Source organism: Lepus europaeus, chromosome 5 (assembly GCF_033115175.1).
Source record: "Lepus europaeus isolate LE1 chromosome 5, mLepTim1.pri, whole genome shotgun sequence".
Classification (NCBI taxonomy): Eukaryota; Metazoa; Chordata; class Mammalia; order Lagomorpha; family Leporidae; genus Lepus; species Lepus europaeus.
In genome coordinates this window covers 52930832-52950396 of record NC_084831.1, presented here as the reverse complement: position 1 = coordinate 52950396, position 19565 = coordinate 52930832, and the positions used below count along the sequence as shown (strand labels likewise).

The 19565-nt window shown below is 40.9% G+C and overlaps 1 protein-coding gene across 3 annotated transcripts in view; it reads right to left on the bottom strand.

Moving 5' to 3' along the window:
* NFIA (nuclear factor I A) overlaps positions 1–19565 on the bottom strand; it is a 394118-nt gene that overhangs the window by 193839 nt on the left and 180714 nt on the right. For all 3 annotated transcript variants that reach the window (XM_062191435.1, XM_062191437.1, XM_062191436.1), the window contains exon 3: positions 3049–3114. In XM_062191435.1, the coding sequence (XP_062047419.1) occupies positions 3049–3114 (66 nt within the window). The remainder of the gene's footprint in view (positions 1–3048; positions 3115–19565) is intronic.

The following is a 19565-nucleotide window of genomic DNA, read 5'->3' as shown; positions in this document are numbered from 1 at the left end:
AAAGGTTGGAATATATTATTTTTCCTCCTAGATATTGATTCTTTCTTTCAACATGATCTCCCCAAAATGGCACCCCGAATGCTTCAGGTAGCACCAACCAATCTGGGGTTAAAGGAGAACTTGGCTAACTTTTCTATGCCTTTGGCCAAAAAAATCCAGGCTCAATTCTGGTTGCTTTTTTGGAGTGGAAACACACAATATCAGTAGTGCAGGCAGCTCCAGAAAGGCATGCCAGGCCTCTCATGCTCTCAATTTATATTTGCATGTGAACAGCTTGTCGGCCATTTTATGAAGACAGATGAATTGCAGGCCTGCTAGAGGGGTGGCCAGACAGGAAGATGTGAACTACACATCCCGACAGCGGACGGTTCTTTTAAATGAAAAAAATAAAGACTATCTCTGGACATCCTCTTCAAGGAGATTATATACAAATGTAATATATGAATGTAATATATGAAAGAAGTGAAACAAGGAAGATAACATCTGTAAGTCAAGTGGAAATAAAGAATGAAACTAGATTATAAATATCACTCTTTAAAGTGTCAACAAAAAGTAGATATGGCTGTAGAAGACACTAAAAACAAACTTTTAGAGATCTTCTTGTTATTGTTGGTTTTGAAAGATTTTTATAGAAAGATTTATTTATTTGAAAGGCAGAGAAACAGAGAGAGAATCTTGCATCTGCAGAGAGAGAGAGAGAGAGAATCTTGCATCTGCAGCTCACTCCCCAAATGCCCACAGTAGCTAGAACAGGTGAAAGCCAGAGCCAGGAACTCCAGCCAGGTCTCCTTGTAGGTGGGAGGAACTCGAACACTTGGGGACATAATCTGTTGTCTCCAAGGCACATGAGCAGGAAACTGGACCAGAGTGCTAAGCAGCCAGGACTCTCACCAGGCACTCTAACATGGGAGGAGGGTATTCCAACTGCAGGCTTAACTATCTGTAAAACAGTATTTGCCCCTTAAAAGACAACTCTGATAAAGAAAATACCACCAAAACACCCAGATGGGAAGAGGAATAGCTAGATGAGCTCCTATTTATTGCTAGAGCCAAGCAATGTAATAAAGAATTTCCAAGGCTTAGGGAAGGAAACTAACTCTGAAACATTAGTGACAACCTATCAGATGGATAAGCTCCACTCTATGTCCTAGAATACCAACACAATCCAGTTTACCCCTCATTTCCAAATGATCAGACGGAAATCAAAATGGAAAAACATATGGAACAACCAAAGGAATGAAGTCATTCAAGGGAGTGAAAAACAAAGTATGGTAGGGCTGTGTTGACAAGAAAAATAATAAAATTCATAGTAGATCATAGCTAACAATTTTTTAGTATAAACTATGAAAGATACTATTCAAAGCATGTTATATATATATAGAGAGAATTTTAATTCTTTTTTATTATTATTATTATTTTTTTTGACAGGCAGAGTGGATAGTGAGAGACAGAGAGAAAGAGAGAAAGGTCTTCCTTTGCTGTTGGTTCACCCTCCAATGGCCGCTGCGGCCGGTGCACTGTGCCGATCCGAAGCCAGGAGCCAGGTGCTTATCCTGGTCTCCCATGCGGGTGCAGGGCCCAAGCACTTGGGCCATCCTCCACTGCACTCCCAGGCCACAGCAGAGAGCTGGACTGGAAAAGGGGCAACTGGGACAGAATCCGGCACCCCAACTGGGACTAGAACCCGGTGTGCCGGCGCCGCAAGGCGGAGGATTAGCCTGTTGAGCCACGGCGCCGACCTAGAATTTTAATTCTTTAACAGGTAGGTAATATTATTATCCTACTTTAGAGGAATAAGCCAATAACTTGGGAGGCTATATAATTTAGTCGATGTTATAGACATACAGAATTTCAACACAGGTCTGAGCTATTAATCACAATGCATGTTCCCTTCACAGGCACTCAAGGTAAAGCATTCAAATTAATGCCTTTAGTTCTCTCATTATAGAACATCCTAGAACTTTATGAGATGACACTGTGCAAGTACCTAACACAAGGTACTGCTAGCTCACATCTGTTTTTACTGAAACTGATGGGGGCTGGCACTGTAGCTCAGCAGGTTAAAACCAGAGCCTGCAGCACCAGCATCCTATATGGGAATTGGTTCGAGTACTGGCTGCTCCACTTCCAATCCAGCTTCCTGCCGGTACTGCTGGGAAAGCAGCGGAAGATGGCCCAAGTGCTTGGGCCCCTGCACCCATGTGAAAGACCTGGAAGAAGCTCCTGGCTCCTGACTTTGGCCTGGCCCTATTAGCTGTTGCAGCCATTTGGGGAGTGAACCAGTGGATGGAAGATCTTTCTCTCTCTAACTCTACCTTTCAAATAAATAAATAAATCTTTTAAAAAAGAGAGAAAAAGAAACTGATGGTGCTCCTGAATCTAAAATTCTAACCTGTAACAATTTTTTTCATTCTTGCAGTACATTCCACAAATTTAGTATTTTATCAGATCCTACTATATTCACATATAAAGTATGCATTGTTTTAATAAAATTTCTGCAACAGGAAGTTTATATATTTATGTCATTGAGAAATGTAATGCTTTCCTGTACTCTCACTGTTTTACTATATACAGTTTAATGTAGAAAGGTCCTTCAAAGGCAAACTGTTTTCTTAAAGCAATGAGCAAAGAGCTGAGCTCCTAAAAGACCTCAAAAATAACTTGTCCGTGAATGATCTGAAATCACTAGTGAAGGTCATGGAGTACTTGCCATTTTAAAAGGAACTCAAACGCAATGAAAAGGCCATGGTTCTTCACTTAAACAATCTGACCTGATAAATCAACATAGCCTCTCACAGTTGAATCAGGTGATGAACTTTCTTGGGAATTAAGGTCTCTTGGCCATGCAGGTAAAATTGAGAGAGGGGCTTGCGGGTGGTGAGGGTGATCCAGAGAGTAAAGGATCTGCCTTCACTAAGGAAATCTTGAGTTGTCTCCTGCTTCTCCCAGGGGTCGCCCATGGGGCAGACCCACAGATCTTTGCACTCGGCTGGGTGCTGGCTGCCGTGCACTCGGCAAGCACCAGCTGGAGTCCCAAGCTAGACTTACCATTCTCTGGTTGGTCCTTTATGTCAGCGTCACTTGGCTGGCTGGGACTTTCAGATTGACTTGAATCTGAAAAACATAAAAATACAGCCAAAAATTACAGGGTCTGTAAGGGAAAGTGCTTCAGAGGCGCCAGACTTTCTCAAAAGGTTCAACCTATAAACTAAGAATGAGAACGTCAGAGAAATAATATGATGAATGGGAAAAGGAAAGACAGAAAGAGCAAAGGAAGTGGGGTCGGGGAGCAGCCGCCGCTGGTGTCATGAGAGAGGATGCGGGGTTGTGCTGACACCTCCGGGGGTGTTTGCTTTGTGCCCGATGAGAACGTGAAGCTCTTGAGAAAGCGTTCTCCTGCAGGCACCCTTTCCCAACTGCTCTCCATGTTTATACACTGGAGTCTGATGAAGACTTCATCCTTCATTACACACATCTGAAGCTTGATTCAGAACATAATAAAGTGTCACAACATATTTTGAAGCTGGTATATAAAAGCAACCCCAACAACAGTAACAAGTTCTGTTGCTATTTAGCTCTGTATTAAAGCAACAGACTACACAGACTACACCACGAAATACTGGAGTCCTAATACTCTAGCACATGGACTTGAAATAAACGAGGAACTCCAACGATACTTCCTGAAAGCAGCATTTCCCCCACTTTAGAAGGATCACTCCTCTCCTGTACTAATGTGTTTGGGAGAGCCTCAAGGGGCTTGTTAGCAAAAATAGGTTCTTGCACTTCTTTATAGAATTAAATTGACTTTTTATTTTAAAAAATGTAATCGGATTTTCAAACAAGAAAAAATTAATTTAATTATTTTTTGAATGGGATCATCTGAAATAAGGTGACAGTTAATTTTAAAATTAGATAAAATTTAGTTACATCAAAAGAATTTCACAGTATTAGAAGCAAGCATGTTGATGTTATTTTTTGGGGGGAGAGAAAAATCAGGCCAAAGTTTTCAAGGGGGCAATTTTTTATGTTAAGCAGCTTTGAAACAGTTTATAACACTATTTAAAATTTTTAAAAAACATTTTTCTATCTGTAGAAAGGCTTGATCCCAACTTTACCTCAACAACCAGGGTTAGAATTAGCCATCTGAAATCTGACCACATTTCAGCAAGGTCAATGCAAGATCAAAAGGTCATGACACTTAACTGCGATTAAATTGAAAATACCACTTCTGTTGCGACAAGGGATGCACTACTCTTCTCTTTCTCGGAGATACTGCAGAAAGAAGTAGCATTTCTGCTGACCTTACGTCCAGAAATACTAATTTATTACTTAAAAAGACACCCTGCTTTTAGGCAAGTGAAGATTTTTAATTATAGGAAAGTACTATCCAGAAAAAAACGATTTCAAAATTTCAGATATTCTTAACCTAGTGACTACAGAAAAAAAAAATCCTATGTTGATCCAAAGGTTCGAATAAAAAGATGTAAAATGGTGAATTTTTATTTAGGTCTGGCAAAGTGACAGCTTTTATCATGTTATAACAATTGCCATAGTTAAGACACAAAGCAATATGTGTGTGTGTGTGTGTGTATATAACCTTTAGAGAAATCCTTCACAATAGACTACAAAATCAAATAAATGCCTGCACTGAAAACTGGACATACAAACAAGTTTATATTGGATCATATGTGAAATTTTAACCACATAAAACAGTGTTACATTTGCAGTAAACAATTTAAAATACAGCATGAACACCTCTTTCTCTAAGGAAAGATCCTGTAATTTTGCCATTAGAAATTATGAACTAAATATTTTGAGAGATAATTCAACATGCTTTAGGAGAAAGACATATCACCATTATTTTTGTCCTGGAAACTCTTAAACCATTAGTATCTATAATTAAAATTAAAGCAAAATATCTAATTACATTTTAGGGGATGTTAAAATTCTTCTTGATCATATCCAAAACAGATACATAAAATTTTCAAATGCAACATTTTCTTTGGAAGAGTACTTGCAAACACAATTCTCTATTCGAGTATGATAGCTTAGTCAATATTCAACTTCTGGGTGTGATATCTTTATAATTCATCGCTTCTCTACAAACAAATGGAAAACCTTTTTATCTCAATTAATTTAGGTATGCAATAGCCAATGCCTTTTCTGATATTTATTCATGAATATCAAGGCAAAAAGGGGTAAGGAGAGACTGAAAACATTTTTGTTTAATAATCTGAAAGCAGACTTCTTTGTTCTTTTCACTTTTCGTTAACATTTGGTTTGCTTGCGTCCCTTCACAGGAATATAGCTAAATTACAGAAAACATCAACAGCAGTGAAAGACGACTATCACATATATTTTAAAGATGGTTTAAAACTCCAAGTCAGAGAAAACAAGCCAACCAACAGCAAAGGATGGCGTGGCAAGAAAACGCTCAGAGTTGGTCTGCAAGGGGCCGCGGCGATAGAAGAGGCATCTAGCCAAAGTGAAAACGGTATTTAATTTCTCTAGTTTCATTCAAACGCTGGAGACACTGCTATCCATCCAAGGGCTGCATACAAAAATATACGTCCTGGTAAGCGATACACAAAGCTAAAGATCTACAACAACTTTTAAATGATCCAAACACTTCAAAAACTACTGTCTACCCTGGGCTGTTTTGTATCATCTCCTTTTTGAGCCAAGAAAGAGCAAAGCCAGTCCTGGTGTTACTCTAAGCTGAGGATGCATGGACATTCTTTCTGGTATTACGAAAGGTCTCTGATTTGGTTAAGTATGGAGCCAACCAGATGACCAGAATTACAAAGTAATTTCTACCCATACATCATTGGTACAAATGATAACTCGTTCTGAAGCATTTGCATTAAAATATTATCAAGAAGGATAACAATTAATTTACTTTTCGATTTTATGCACTTGTTAGAGACTTATCAGAAGCCAAAGTAACATTATGTCTCACTTTTTTGGACAGCTGGTTCCTACAACCTGAAATAGATGATCCCAAAAGAAACCAAACTTCATGGATTTGGATCCCCTCCTTGTATCTTAGCCCTCAATAGCATTGAGTTTCTATGTTTCCCTGGTTGAAAGCCAGATTTGTGTATTACAATGAAGTGAATACTACTTAAAGTGTGTTTAAATGCAGGGCTAGAAATGCTGTTGTGAGCAAGTACATTGAGATCATCAACTTTTTTTTCCCCCACCTAGGGATTTGCTTTTGGATTAAGCAATCTTAGACTTTCAGCCGAACCTTGAAAAGAGCAATGTTTCTTTTGGTTTTTAAAAAATTTATGAGCAGAAATTTAAACCTAAAATAGACCAGGTTTGTACATAAGAGGCTGGGTTAGGACCTCTTGATTGAACTGGTAGCCATGCATCTAGCATTTTATGGTGCCTACGACTATATCGACTACATCCCTTCAGTATTCAGATAAAGATAGCTCACTATCAATAGCATCACTAGGGAAAGACAGAAAACAAATCCCAACATCTGCATATCAGTCTCTACTTCCATAATCTGGTACAACACAAGAACAGAAAGCTTGTACAGGGCTTGCCCCTTAACACAACCTCAACTCTGCTCCTCTTCAGGATGAAACCTCAGAGAGTATTTTTGGGGGAAAGATGAAGAACGACCACAACATGCTAATAAGATAAAACTCCTGAGGCAAAATGTAGATATCACTTCCATGCATTTTATGGTCTTTAGGCAAGAAACAAAGATGGAACAGTGCTAAATGTCCTGTCTTTGACCTAAAATTAAGTACTTTTTCCACCACAGTCCTTCTTTGACAGTACATACATCTCTCATGGTGTGATTAATGCTAATGTTGTGGACTAAGGTGATTTTTGATGATCAAATGCCTACAAGAATCTGAGCTCCTAAAGACACAAGTTCCTTCCAACTCTTCTCTTAGCCCTTCATACGCAGGTGACTTAGAGACCCTGCACAGTGCTGAGCAGTAGCAAGCAGTTGCCTCCTACATCCACTGGTCCACAGACCACAGAGGCTGAGCTGAGGGCGTGGGCTGACACACTGGAGGCCCTTCAGAATAGTGCGCATGCTCAAATGAAGAATGACAAAGGATTATTCCCATGTTCAAAAACTACAGAGATTACAGAACTCCACCATACTCTGACGTCTGCAGAAATGTCTTAAAAGCCCCAAAGCTGCTACTGGGAGAGGCTTGAGGAGAGCAGAGACACTGTGATGAAACGCCACCCACCCTCACACGCACAGACCAGCATCATTCCTGCTCAGTCAACATGTGGTTTTTTTTTTTTTTTTTTTTTTGTTTTTGTTTGTTTGTTTTGACAGGCAGAGTGGACAGTGAGAGAGAGAGAGAGACAGAGAGAAAGGTCTTCCTTTGCCGTTGGTTCACCCTCCGATGGCCGCCGCAGCCGGCGCACCGCACTGATCCAAAGCCAGGAGCCAGGTGCTTCTCCTGGTCTCCCATGGGGTGCAGGGCCCAAGCACCTGGGCCATCCTCCACTGCACTCCCTGGCCACAGCAGAGAGCTGGCCTGGAAGAGGGGCAACCGGGACAGAATCCGGTGCCCCGACCAGGACTTGAACCCGGTGTGCTGGCGCCGCAAGGCGGAGGATTAGCCTATTGAGCCGCGGTGCTGGCCACTCAACATGCTCTTAGCAACTGGCTGTGGGTCACAGAAGTACCAATTCTGCTTCCCCTAGAGAAACAATGTAGTGTAAGTTTCAACCATCCGGCATGCATAAAGGTTTGAAAAAGATGAGGTCTGAAAAGCCTATGTTTGAATTTTGTGTCCACTTTTAAATGACCCAATTTAAAAGGTGATACAGAGAAACCATGAGGCATCCAGGAAAAAAAAAAATGAGCCAGTCAAGTGACAGAAATAAAATGAAAATTCCTCCTGAAAGAATCAGGGTTGTTGATGATGTAAAAAGGAAAAAGCAAAGGCAAGAATGAGTATTTTCCTGCAAATTAACAAAGAAGGAAGAGAATTCCTGGGGTAAAGGGGAATGAAGAATGCAGGGCTATACTTTGACTACAATATACAGTTACCTTTTCAACTGTAGCTCTTAAACATGTCCAGAAACTTATCTAAGGTTTTGCTTCTTATTGTTTTTGGAAGATGAGTACTTTGCAAAGGAATCAGGCTGAAGAGTTTGGGGTTTTTTTATATCCATGAAGTTGTACTGGAAAAATAATCCTACGTACTTATAATTGGCAGTGGAAGGCTTAGCACAATGCCACTTTGATCATCTAAGATCATACACATTTAGTAAGGTAAAAAAATCTAGAAAATCAAGTGGCCTTTACAGTCACACTTTGCTTCTTAGTCTCATGATTGTAGTTATAAAAGAAATTACTATTATAATACTTATAATATTTAGGAGTATTATCTATTTTTTTCTAATATGACCATGCCCTTAAAAACTGAAGAGATATTTGGAAAGCCTTACCTAAAAATGTAAAATGTCAGTGTACAAGTGTACATATAAATATGCATCCACCACTTACAGGTTAAGCGTAAATGTTGGTGAACACATCATCGGCTAAAAATAACATTATTCATCCTGATCTGGAAAAGAACAAACAGAAATCTGCAACACTATCACTAGATCCAGACCACTAAAAGTATGTAATTGTCATCAGTATTTCCAAGAGTAGATAAAATCCTTCATACTCAATGAATAACCAAACCAATATTCAAGACCAATTAATGTACACAATTGTGGCCCACTTAATGAAAAATTAACATACAACAGCCTAGTTTTTCTGATAAATCATCAGGTTAGTCACCCCACACAAGTTTTTGCTTTAAAAATGGAAACAGTCCTTGGTCTTTAAATGGAAAGTCTTATCTTTATTGCATTGAAAATACAAAATTTGATCTCCATAGCTTTCCCTGGAAGCTGGGATGTAGTGTTTGCACGGATGTGTGTGCTTGATAATTGTAGTAATGAAAGCAGGCAGGGAAAGTCCTTCCCTAACTGGAGGGAGGAGGGGGAGATGTGGCAGAGGGAAGTCCCAGCTCCACAAGGGCCCAGGCTAGTTTGCACATGTTGGATGGGACGGATGAGGAAGGCTGGCTCATGCAGCCATCACCTGGAAGAGCTCCACCAGACCACCCTGGGGCTGCCAGCTGCTCAGGAGATCCACCCCGTAGCCACTCCCATGTATGGCATTTTTCAAGGCCTCCTGGAGATTGTTACATAAGCTAGCTTCCTACCATTTTCTTTCTCAAAACTTTGCTTTCTGTAATGCCTTTCTGAACAAGAATTTGTGAAATATTAAATTTGCAGGAATTGGATTTTTTGGCATTAATGCTGGTATTCAAGGCCCATCTGTTTAGTCGGGACTATGTATGATGATAAGACTGTTTAGGTTGAAGAGTGATTCAAATGTCTCATCACCTACTCATCAATGTGTTATTTTTCTATGCGCACAAGGAGGTTGTGGAATGATCCACAGTTATAACATGCTGAGAAAAAAATCAAATGGCGTAACTATTGTGTTATGACAGTGAGGGGGGAAACTTTAAAAAATTATAAATGCAGTCATTCTGAAAGTAACAAGAAAATGACTCATTCATTAAACCTTCAATCTTCACAGGAGACTGACTTCAAGTGACGATCAGCTTCTTCAGTGACATTACAAACGAAGTCAACGATATGAAGTCAATGAATATAAAGGGCCAGCAAGTAGCATACTGTGGCTGAGTGCGTAACTTCTTACACTTCCTGACCAGGCCCGATGATAGACACAAATGAAAACGTCCAGGTCATCATCTTGAATTTTTGTTTTTCCCCTAAGAGGAGCTATGCTGACAAGTGAGGGGGACCCACTGGTTAATTCAGAACCCAGGTGACTGAGCCAGCCTATTCACCTGCTCACTGCTGTGTGAACCAAGACTTTCACCGTGACCTCACACAGCAGAACTCTGCTCACTTTCCCCCTTCTAGTGACGTGCTCACAATCAAAATGAATTATAAGACCAGGTGCTTAAGAGTCCTTAGAATAATAGAAACTTACAGATCATCCATATGGCCCTCTCAAGAACTTAAAAGTATTCACTCATGTCATAAAAATAAACCCATCAATGAAAGCAATGCATAATTGAGTGATAGTCTATATGCACTACTTTCATGTATCTGGACATCTGTAAAGACATCTATTGAACTGATACAAAATGCCCTCTGTTAAGGGAAACCATGCTATTTAAGTTCAGGTGCAATCCTAAATATTAACCTTCTTGCATTTACATTTCAATATTCAAAGGAGTATAACATTTAAAAAAAAAAAAAAGAGACCATATCTTGAAAATCTCAGCTAGGTAATTTAACTGCTCTGGGTCTCAGTTTCTTCATCTGTAAAATGGGAATACTATTAATCAGTTTTGTCTAACTTAACAAGATGTTGTGTGTCATTAACAAAACGAAATTGATTTACAAGATTATATAGTGAAAAAAATGCACATTTAACTCTGCCACACACATCTTCCATCTAAACCAGTTGTTTTCATTTTACAAATCAACCCCCACCCATGTGATGTGATTCTTCTATAAGACATCAGCACCACAGACTTGGTTTTAGAGCGAAGGTTCTTAATTCCCGGAATACTGGGAAGGAGATTATCTCTGGTAATGGAAATGTAAATCTCAGCTTGCTGTTGTTTATTCCAGACAGACATTTGTGTGTTAAGTCTGTTTATCAGGCAACACTTTGTCTACGCCAGGAAGTAGTCAGTCTTTGTAACAAGATGGATGCTAATGAACTTCCCATGAGTCTCTGCAGCAAATTGTAGCAGAGAAGAAAATTCCCTGTTACTTTACTAGCGAGAAGCTAGCTCAAAAGTAGGCTAGCGAGGGAGCACTGTGAGTGGGACCGTGCTGATGTGTTTCAGTGAGTCCAGGCATGTGCCCATGGTCTGCTGCTCCTTGTTCTGAGCAGACTTGGTGCGTTACATCTGTGTATCACACAACACCGTGTGGATGTTCAGGCTTTGGAACCAGGGCAAAAATGAACGGTCACCATAAGCACATGAAATAACCTGTCTGTGGTGAAACGCCGAACCTCTCGTCACTTCAAGAATCCCCACAAAAACTGTGGGAACATTAAAAGAGCTCACCCAGGTCTAAGTGTCCACCTTCTATCTTAACTTTTCTACATTCACTGGATTCCCTGAAGGTGTCATAGATCTGTGTCAGAATGGTGGACTGTGTCCTGCAAACTGAACCAATCAATAAAACATTTGCTCACAGTGCCCTATCTATTAGAGAGCTTTTTAAAAGTAAATAATAGAAAAGTATTTATTTGTATTACTAAAATACTCTTTTTTGGAAAAAAAAATCTGTGTGAAGAACTGACCGGTTTCTTTTCTGTTTTTCTTGTTGGTTTTCTACAGGGCTTGAAAATCTCACCAAAGGAATCGAATTGGTTTACCCTGTCTTCCTAGACAAAATAAACACTTTAGGACTCTACTTGTTTGTATTCTCCTCAGTGGCGCTGTATGCATCAGCAGCTAAAAACAAAGAAACTTTTTAGCTGCTCAGACAAAATGCAGAAGCTTCCCAAACAAGGGAGGGGAGGGGGCGTGGGTGCTGAGGAGGGTGGGGGTGGAGAAGTGTGCACAAAGTCTGACAGTCCATTCAATATAGGGATGATGGCTATAATGTAGCCAGGGTCCCCTTGCTAATTAAATATGCATTGGCACAGTGTTGATCGATGCAAGCTGTGGATCAGATGACACACCTGCAAAATCTTGAGCCCAGAGCTCCCAGGAAAAGGGAAAATACAGTCTTGTCTCCTTATCTTTGTTTTCAAAGGCTCTCAATTTCTGTGCTTGGATATCTAATTTAATTCTCTCACCCCTCAGCAAACTGGATTAGGGAAGTCAATACTGCCTTTGTGCATCGACAGGAAAACACAGCTTTCCTTTTATTCAATTTAGCTATGACCTTTAGACAAAGAGAATGACAACTGTCTAAAAGTAAGGGAAGGCCTCAAGCAGAGGACCCCCAGAGCGAGGGCTCCCTAGGAATTCTGGATGACAAGGCGCTGGGGCTTACTTTGACATCCCCCCTCCAGGTAAGGAATAAAGGAGGAGAGGGGATTCAGAATTGAGGGTGGGAGCAAGAAGCACACATGATAGAAGAGATGCAAAAGCACTGGATAAGTGCATCTCAAAACTCACCTGGGCCCTGGCATGCCCGTAGTGAGAAAACAATTTTGTAAGAGGACAGAAATGAGAATGGTAGGGTCACCATTGGCCTACAAAACATAGAGGCTTAATGAAAAGGGGGAAGACTCTGTAGCTGGGTGAATCAGGAAGGGCCCACCCCTGCCTGTCCAGAGCGTCTGAGAAACAGGACTGTCTATCAGTGCATTCCTGAGGCCAAGCGCTGGCCAAGGACAGAACCGGAGACTCTGGCTGTGGCAGGGATCCTGGTGGGGCTGGGACATTCACCCCACTACTCTGCACGCAAGAGGAAACCACACTGATCATTCTGGGAAACAGTTCTGGCCCCTTTGTATTTGTCTTTGGGCATACTCCTTCCATTCATCCCTCCCTTGACTCGGCATCTACTACATCCTTTTCACCCTGGGGACCCAGAAACATGAAATGGAAAAGAAGGGCAAAGGCCCTCAAGGAAGCTCCCCATCAGTCAGGATATGGTTAAAAAAAAAATTCTGTGACACATCTCTCCTGAGTCAATCCTTCCTCCTGGTGAAATTAAGGTAGAGCAACAAGTTACTGTGTACATTTGCAATTGTTTTCATTTTTTCACTATGAGTGGCAATCAGCACCATGAAATGCACCCTTGCAAGAGAATTTACAGTAGCCTGGATGCTAACCCTTGCTGGTGGTAATGCTTAGGGTTTGCTTTTCCAGTGAGACAGGGAGAGGTTGAGGTACAATCCCTGCCCGTAAAATGATCAGCTACTACTGGATAATCAGTATTATTAGAAATGTTATAACATTTCATAATAATTCTTAAAAAGGTTATTTTTCCTAGAAACAGTTTCACAGACAGGGCAGAATGTCATTCTTCACCAGGCCCGGGGACCTCCCTTTAATAAGAGTGACAGTTCTAGCAGAGGTAGCTATGGCACAGTGAAAAAAATCAATGAACCTGGTACAACAGAACCCAGGTTTGAGCCCCTTCCTGGCCATAGAGGTCAGCTTTGTGGAAAAGGAAACCCCTTTGCCTCCCTGAACTTCAATTTACTCATCTTTCAAATCCCTCACTCTCAAGATTATGAGGACTGAGTGACATAAGTTAAGGGCCTTGTAATTAGGAGGAACTGAAATTCTCTAGCCATGCAGCGCATGGAGGCAGGTTTCCAAAAGTATATAAACTGGCAAAATCATCACATGACTCTCTCCTTTTACCTCTGTTTCAGTTTGATAGGCAGAGAGCACGGTATCTGGAACATACAGATAATAATATATGTTTGTTAAAATGGGATTAAAATCCAAAGCTTAAAAAAAAAGAGGCTGTTTTAGGCCCATAAGATACAATAGGACGAAAAAAAAAAAAAAAAGATACAATAATACCTATCTTGAGAAATTCCAATAGGTGTGTTGGGTGGGTTTTTCAGCTTTAGGGAGATTGCATGACTGGGCAGTGGTGGGGACAGACCCTGTGGGGGTGAGAGGCCCACTTTCTGGTCCTGAATCACCCATTTTTCTTTGGACATATACATCCTCATCTCTGCAGCCTGGAACAGCTACAAAGATGAGGAGGGGCTTTAGGCAGCTAAAGTGTTTTCCTAGCCTTGAGTTCTACATTTAAAACAAATCGTCAGTCATTGCACTGCTGGCCTTTGGCTACATGCAAGGCTTTGACCCCTATTTCATAAAAAGGGGCTGGATGAAATTTGCTGATTTGCTGCTGACCATAAGTGAAATTAGAAAAACTATGGGTGCAATAATCATCACAAATCAAAGACGGGCTCTTCTCTGCTAAATAAATAACCACAAACAGCCCACTACGAGTCCAGCAGCTTGGTCAGCCCCAACCACAGACGCCCACAAATGATGTTTCCTCTTTATATGCTGACCCCCTACGCCATTCTAAACAACGAAAAAATTTGTGTTCTAGCAGCTGTTTAACAAGCTATTCTTAAAGAACTTAGTCTAGGATGTAGGTCCTAAATATAGGACAATACTCTTTATAAAAAGAGTATTGCCAAAATTGTGTGTGTGTGTATATATAGCTTTAAATTTCTCCATATTTTTTTTTTTAATTTCTCAACTTTTCTCTCATAATTTGGTCTGGTACCCGTAACATACAGGCCCAATACAGGAAGCTGTCATTCATTTGGTCAACTAAAAAAACATTTCTCGGATTTCTTACATGCATCATCTGAAGGCAGCTCAGGTGGAATATAATTCTTCAAAACTTCACACAAGTCTTTGACAAGTAGAAACAGTCATATAGTTTTTGCTTCCATGTTATCTCTTATGATAGATAAAATGATTTAAATGACTTAAGTGAATCACTGCAGTTTTAGGAGTTTCCATTTGGATTCCATCATGGCTTTCTCCCTGACATATGCAGTGCTAAGTGATTTAAAATTAATTGCAGTACAATATTTTAAACTTTCTTCACATGGTGCTAATCTCAAGTGCTGTGGATGTTTGAACCACACTTGGAAACCATCAAGTTATGTGTATCTTAATACCACAGAGCAGTTAAACATGCCGAAAAGATTATCAGTTATTCTGCAGTGAACTTTATAACCAAAGAAATACTGAATTATAAAATTTCAAAAATGTGAGTTGACACAAATGAGAAAACTGCAAACATTCTATGTAATAAGAAAAACAAACCTAGTAACAAAAACACATGAATTTGCTTGTGTAGCTTTGAAATCCTAAAAAGCTCTGATACCCACCCCCATCACAAGCCTCACCCCATAGAACCTGCTTCAGGGTCAGTTGAGCTTGCATGCCCTCATCTCCTGCTAAAATTCATTTTAGACGCCTTTTTGTTTTCATTTTAGGACACAATCTCCATTTTTTCCCTGTGGCTATGTTGGGGGGAAGATAAAAGTATTTTCCATTTCAGTAACTCAATATGGATGAGTAATTTGCTTAGTAATAATCCTGAAATTAAATTGTCCTCCATACAATGCCTAGTAATAGTTTGCGGAGGATTAGCCAAATGAACTATCTTTAGGAGGAGCTTCTTTTAAAAAAAAAATCTTATTTTTTCATCACCTGGGTTTCTCTTTATTTTTTAAAATCTTGTTTACCGAAAGCTCTCTAATAGAAGTGGCTAGTTTAACTGCTTCTTTGCATCAAACAAATCTAAGTGGGGGACTGGAACTTTTACTCTGATTCAGTTCTGAAAAATCAGCCTGGATCACTCACTCCAGAGAATGATTCCTAAGTAATCTTTCTCAGGAGGAGGCTTGTGTGTGACAGCCCTTCAAACATGGATCTGTTATCACCTACTGTGGTGGGTAAGGCATGGTGAGATCGTGAAGCAGCTCCTAATGCTAAGAATTCCATTCATTCAACTCCAGAAATTACTTATAGAAGTGTAGGTTACTTGTTTTCCCCCTCATTGCCATTAGAGGTGGTAACAGAGTGTTTTGCTAAGTTAGAGCCCTTTCCAAATTCTGCCAGAGGTAGAACGGAGAGACAGAGATTTCTATAAATAGGAAATAGCTTATCTGTTTGTTTTATGTTCAACAAAAATTACAAATCTCTTGGCTCCATGGTTTTTCAAATAGTTTGGTCATGGTGGAAGCGCATATACAAGCAAAAGCTGAGGTCCCAGCGTGCAAAACCAAAGTGAGCAGCTCTACCTATGGTCCTGCTCTGTTTTCACACAGCCTCAACCTCACCCCCCACCCCTGCAGCATTTTTCTGGAGGTCACGGTGATTTCAACAGCAGCTCTATCTGTTCAGATTTGCAGCCTTAAGATAAGCAAAGAATAAACAGTGACTTAATAATTTTGGACAAAATCTATGAATGCTCTTTCTAAACTCATTCTTGTTTTATTTTTTAGTTACTAGAAAAGGAGATTAAAAACCAATTATGGGGGCTGGTGCTGTGGTGTAGTAGGTTAATCCTCTGCCTATGGCGCCGGCATCCCATATGGCCGCTGGTTCTAGTCCTGGCTGCCCCTCTTCCCATCCAGCTCTTTGCTACGGCCTGAGAAAGCAGTGCAAGATGGCCCAAGTCCTTAGGCCCCTGATCAAGTGGGAGACCCAGAAGAAGCTCCTGGCTCCTGACTTCGGACTGGTCCAGTTCCGGCCATTGCGGCCATTTGGGGAGTGAACCAGCAGATGGGAAGACCTTTCTCTCTGTCTCTCCCTCTCACGGTCTGTAACTACCTGTCAAATAAATAAATAAAATCTTAAAAAAAAAAAAAAACAATTATGGGTGTAAAAAACAATGTCAAAATAGAGTTAAAAAAAAAAAAACAAAAATTGTGGCATCGTTTGAATAGGAGATAGAAATAAAAACTCTAGAAATGAGATGGGAAACTTTATTTGCAACAGGGGAAAAGTTACAAGTAAATTTAGAAATTAAAGAGTTTATTTAGAAATTAAGGGTGAAATTACATTCTGCATGGTGTTTCTACATGATCAGGTGAGCAGGGGGGGATGGATGGAGGAAGAGATGGCCATGACCGTGGAATGCCGTGACAGAAGGGATGGAAGGCCCTCTTTCACTTTCTTGGATGCCAGCTATCACCTCCAAAACAGCAGAGAATTCTCTAAGCAACCTTCTCCGTTTAGTAAGAGTGGGCCAATACTTTGATACTTCTACCCACATGATTTCCAAAAAATCATCTAATTGGTTTTCACTTTCCAGTTTTACTTTATACTCTCACTGCCCTCCTCATGACCTCATGATTTGGCTTTCTCCTCTACATGAAGGTCCAGGACAGAGGGAAACCTTCCTCAAGACTTAACAAAGCTCCAAGTCAACAGCCTCCCATCTACACCACTGAAAGCTCATGTCCTCCTTACTGTTCTTTAAATCAACACACATTTTGTTTTAATATCGCCTATGGGTACTGGAGGGACACACTAAGACATCGCAGGAGAACACTTTAAATAATCACACAATGGGGCTTCAAAAAGTTTGTGGAAAAGCAGAATTTGTAAGTATTTGCTGCAAAATGTTGAAATCTAGGCATAGTTTTCCCATAGTACATATCTTCCATGCACTTTTTGAAGACCCCTTGTACACACGGATTCAAAAAGTTTTGCACCAAAATAAATCTGTCTTTGAAGTCTATTTTCCATGACCTTTTTGAAGTCCCCATGTATTTGTAAGGAATTTCTTTAAAAACAATGGGCATGGGCCAGCATTATGGCTTGGTGGGAGAAGCCACTGCCTGTGATGCCAGGCATCCCATATGGCCGCTGGCTCAGGTCCCACTGCTCCACTTCCGATCCAGCTCCCAGCTAATGTCCCTGGGCAAGCAGCAGCAGATGGTCCAAGTGTTTGGGCCCCTGTACTCATGTGGGAGACCCAGATAAATCTCCTGATTCCTGGCTTCAGCCTGGCCCAGGCCTGGGTATTACAGCCATCTGGGGAGTGAACCAGCAGATGGAAAATCTCTATTTCTCTCTATATATAACTTTGACTTTCAAATAAATAAATAAATCTTTTAAAAAAAAACAGCATTGGGCAAAAAGAAAATCTGAAATTAAGAGAAATGTTTATCTCACCCATAGCAAATGGTGACATAAATGATTCAAACTGTATACACAGCATAATGAATAAAAGCCTGCTCAAGAGAACCTTGGTAAGAAAAGCTGGTATTTACACAGAAATTAGGAAAAAAAAAAAACAAAACAAGATAGATTTCCACACAAAGGAAACCTTATCCATTGCTCTTCCAAACCCACTCAAAATGGCCTGTTGCAGCACCTTAAAGGCACAAGCTTGGTTTCCCCAAGGAGAAGAGAGAAGAGAGAACAACATAAACCCCCCCAAGACTCTCAGAGCAGAGACTCTGGGACGCAGCACATCACATGTTACTCAACATTTTCCAGTAACCATGATATGTCACACAGACCACGTGATGTGAGGACATTTAAATATAAGTTTCTATTTCTGTTTTAAAATAAAAAAGATCAGGACTCTGAATCTGGAGATGCAGACTCTCTTGCAGGTTTAGAGAGTATATACAAAACCTGGCGGAAGAAAACACTCTGCACTGCTACCATCTGCTTTCTGGCACACTCGGGAAACTTTTGCTAACAGCAACGTTTTCTTCCATTAGAAAATCCACTAATTAGTTTTGTTGTAATAAGAAAGAGAACCTTTGCATGGAAGGCAGGTCGCCAGCTTGCTTTTCAGACCTTGCTGCTGGCTCCCCCTTCTACAAGAACCAGAACGTTTCCATCTGAAGTTAACCTGAGTTCTCCTCCACCCAAGCACCTTATTGCCCTGATCAGTCTAAAATAAGCACTCACAAACATGAGCCGCAGGGAGGGGAAGCTTGGAGGATTCTGGCATCACATCCGCCCTCCCCCAAGAACATCAAGTTCAGAATCAGGAAACCTGAGCTCTAGAATCAATTGTTAGACTCTGACTAAACCTGGGTCTTATTTATCTCATCATTCAGGCTACTAAGCAAGCTCTAAATTTCCCCCTAAAACTCCTAAATTCTTGAAGTCTATGTCATTTTTCCCCCAATGAATTGTACATCCCAAGAAACAAATGATAGCAAAAGAAAAACGGAATTTCAGATATCTCTGATAAACCTGAAATAATTTAGAAATTCTGTCATAGATATGCCAATCAAAGTACCGTAGATCATGTAGTAACTCAGGAAATGCAAACTCAACTAACATTCCTTGACAATATAATCATACAGATCAGTTAGCCAGGCTATCATTCAACAAATAAAACCAGCAAAGGTTTTTGTTTTTGTTTTTTGGATAGGCAGAGTTAGACAGAGAGAGACAGAGACAGAGAGAAAGGTCTTCCTTCCGTCGGTTCACCCCCCCAAATGGCTGCTATGGCCAGTGCACTGAGCAGATCCAAAACTAGGAGCCAGGTGCTTCTTCCTGGTCACCCATGCTGGTGCAGGGCCCAAGCAACTGGGCCATCCTCCACTGCACTCCCGGGCCACAGCAGAGAGCTGGACTGAAAGAGGAGCGACTGGGACAGAATCCAGTGCCCGGACCAGGACTAGAACCCAGGGTGCCAGCGCCGCAGGCAGAGGATTAGCCTAGTGAGCCGTGGCACCGGCCCAGCAAAGGTTTTTGGAGCAACTACTGTGTACTAAGCACTGTTATGAGCACTGGACATGGAGTACTAACAAAGGGAGTGCCAAGGGGCACCGCAGGCAGCCTGCAGTCCAGGGAGCAGGCATTCATCCTCTGAAGAATCCATTCACCAGCTGCAAATCACCAGGCTGTGCTGAACTGGGTACCAGCTTAGAGAGAAACAGTCCCTGGTGCTCATATTTAAAAGGCAGCTTGGAGGTTCCTTGAGGATAATACAGGAGTGGGTTCCTGCCATCTGCATGACACAACTGGACTGAGTTTCCAGCTCCCGGCTTTGGCCTGGCTCAGACTGGCCATTGCTGGCATCTGGGG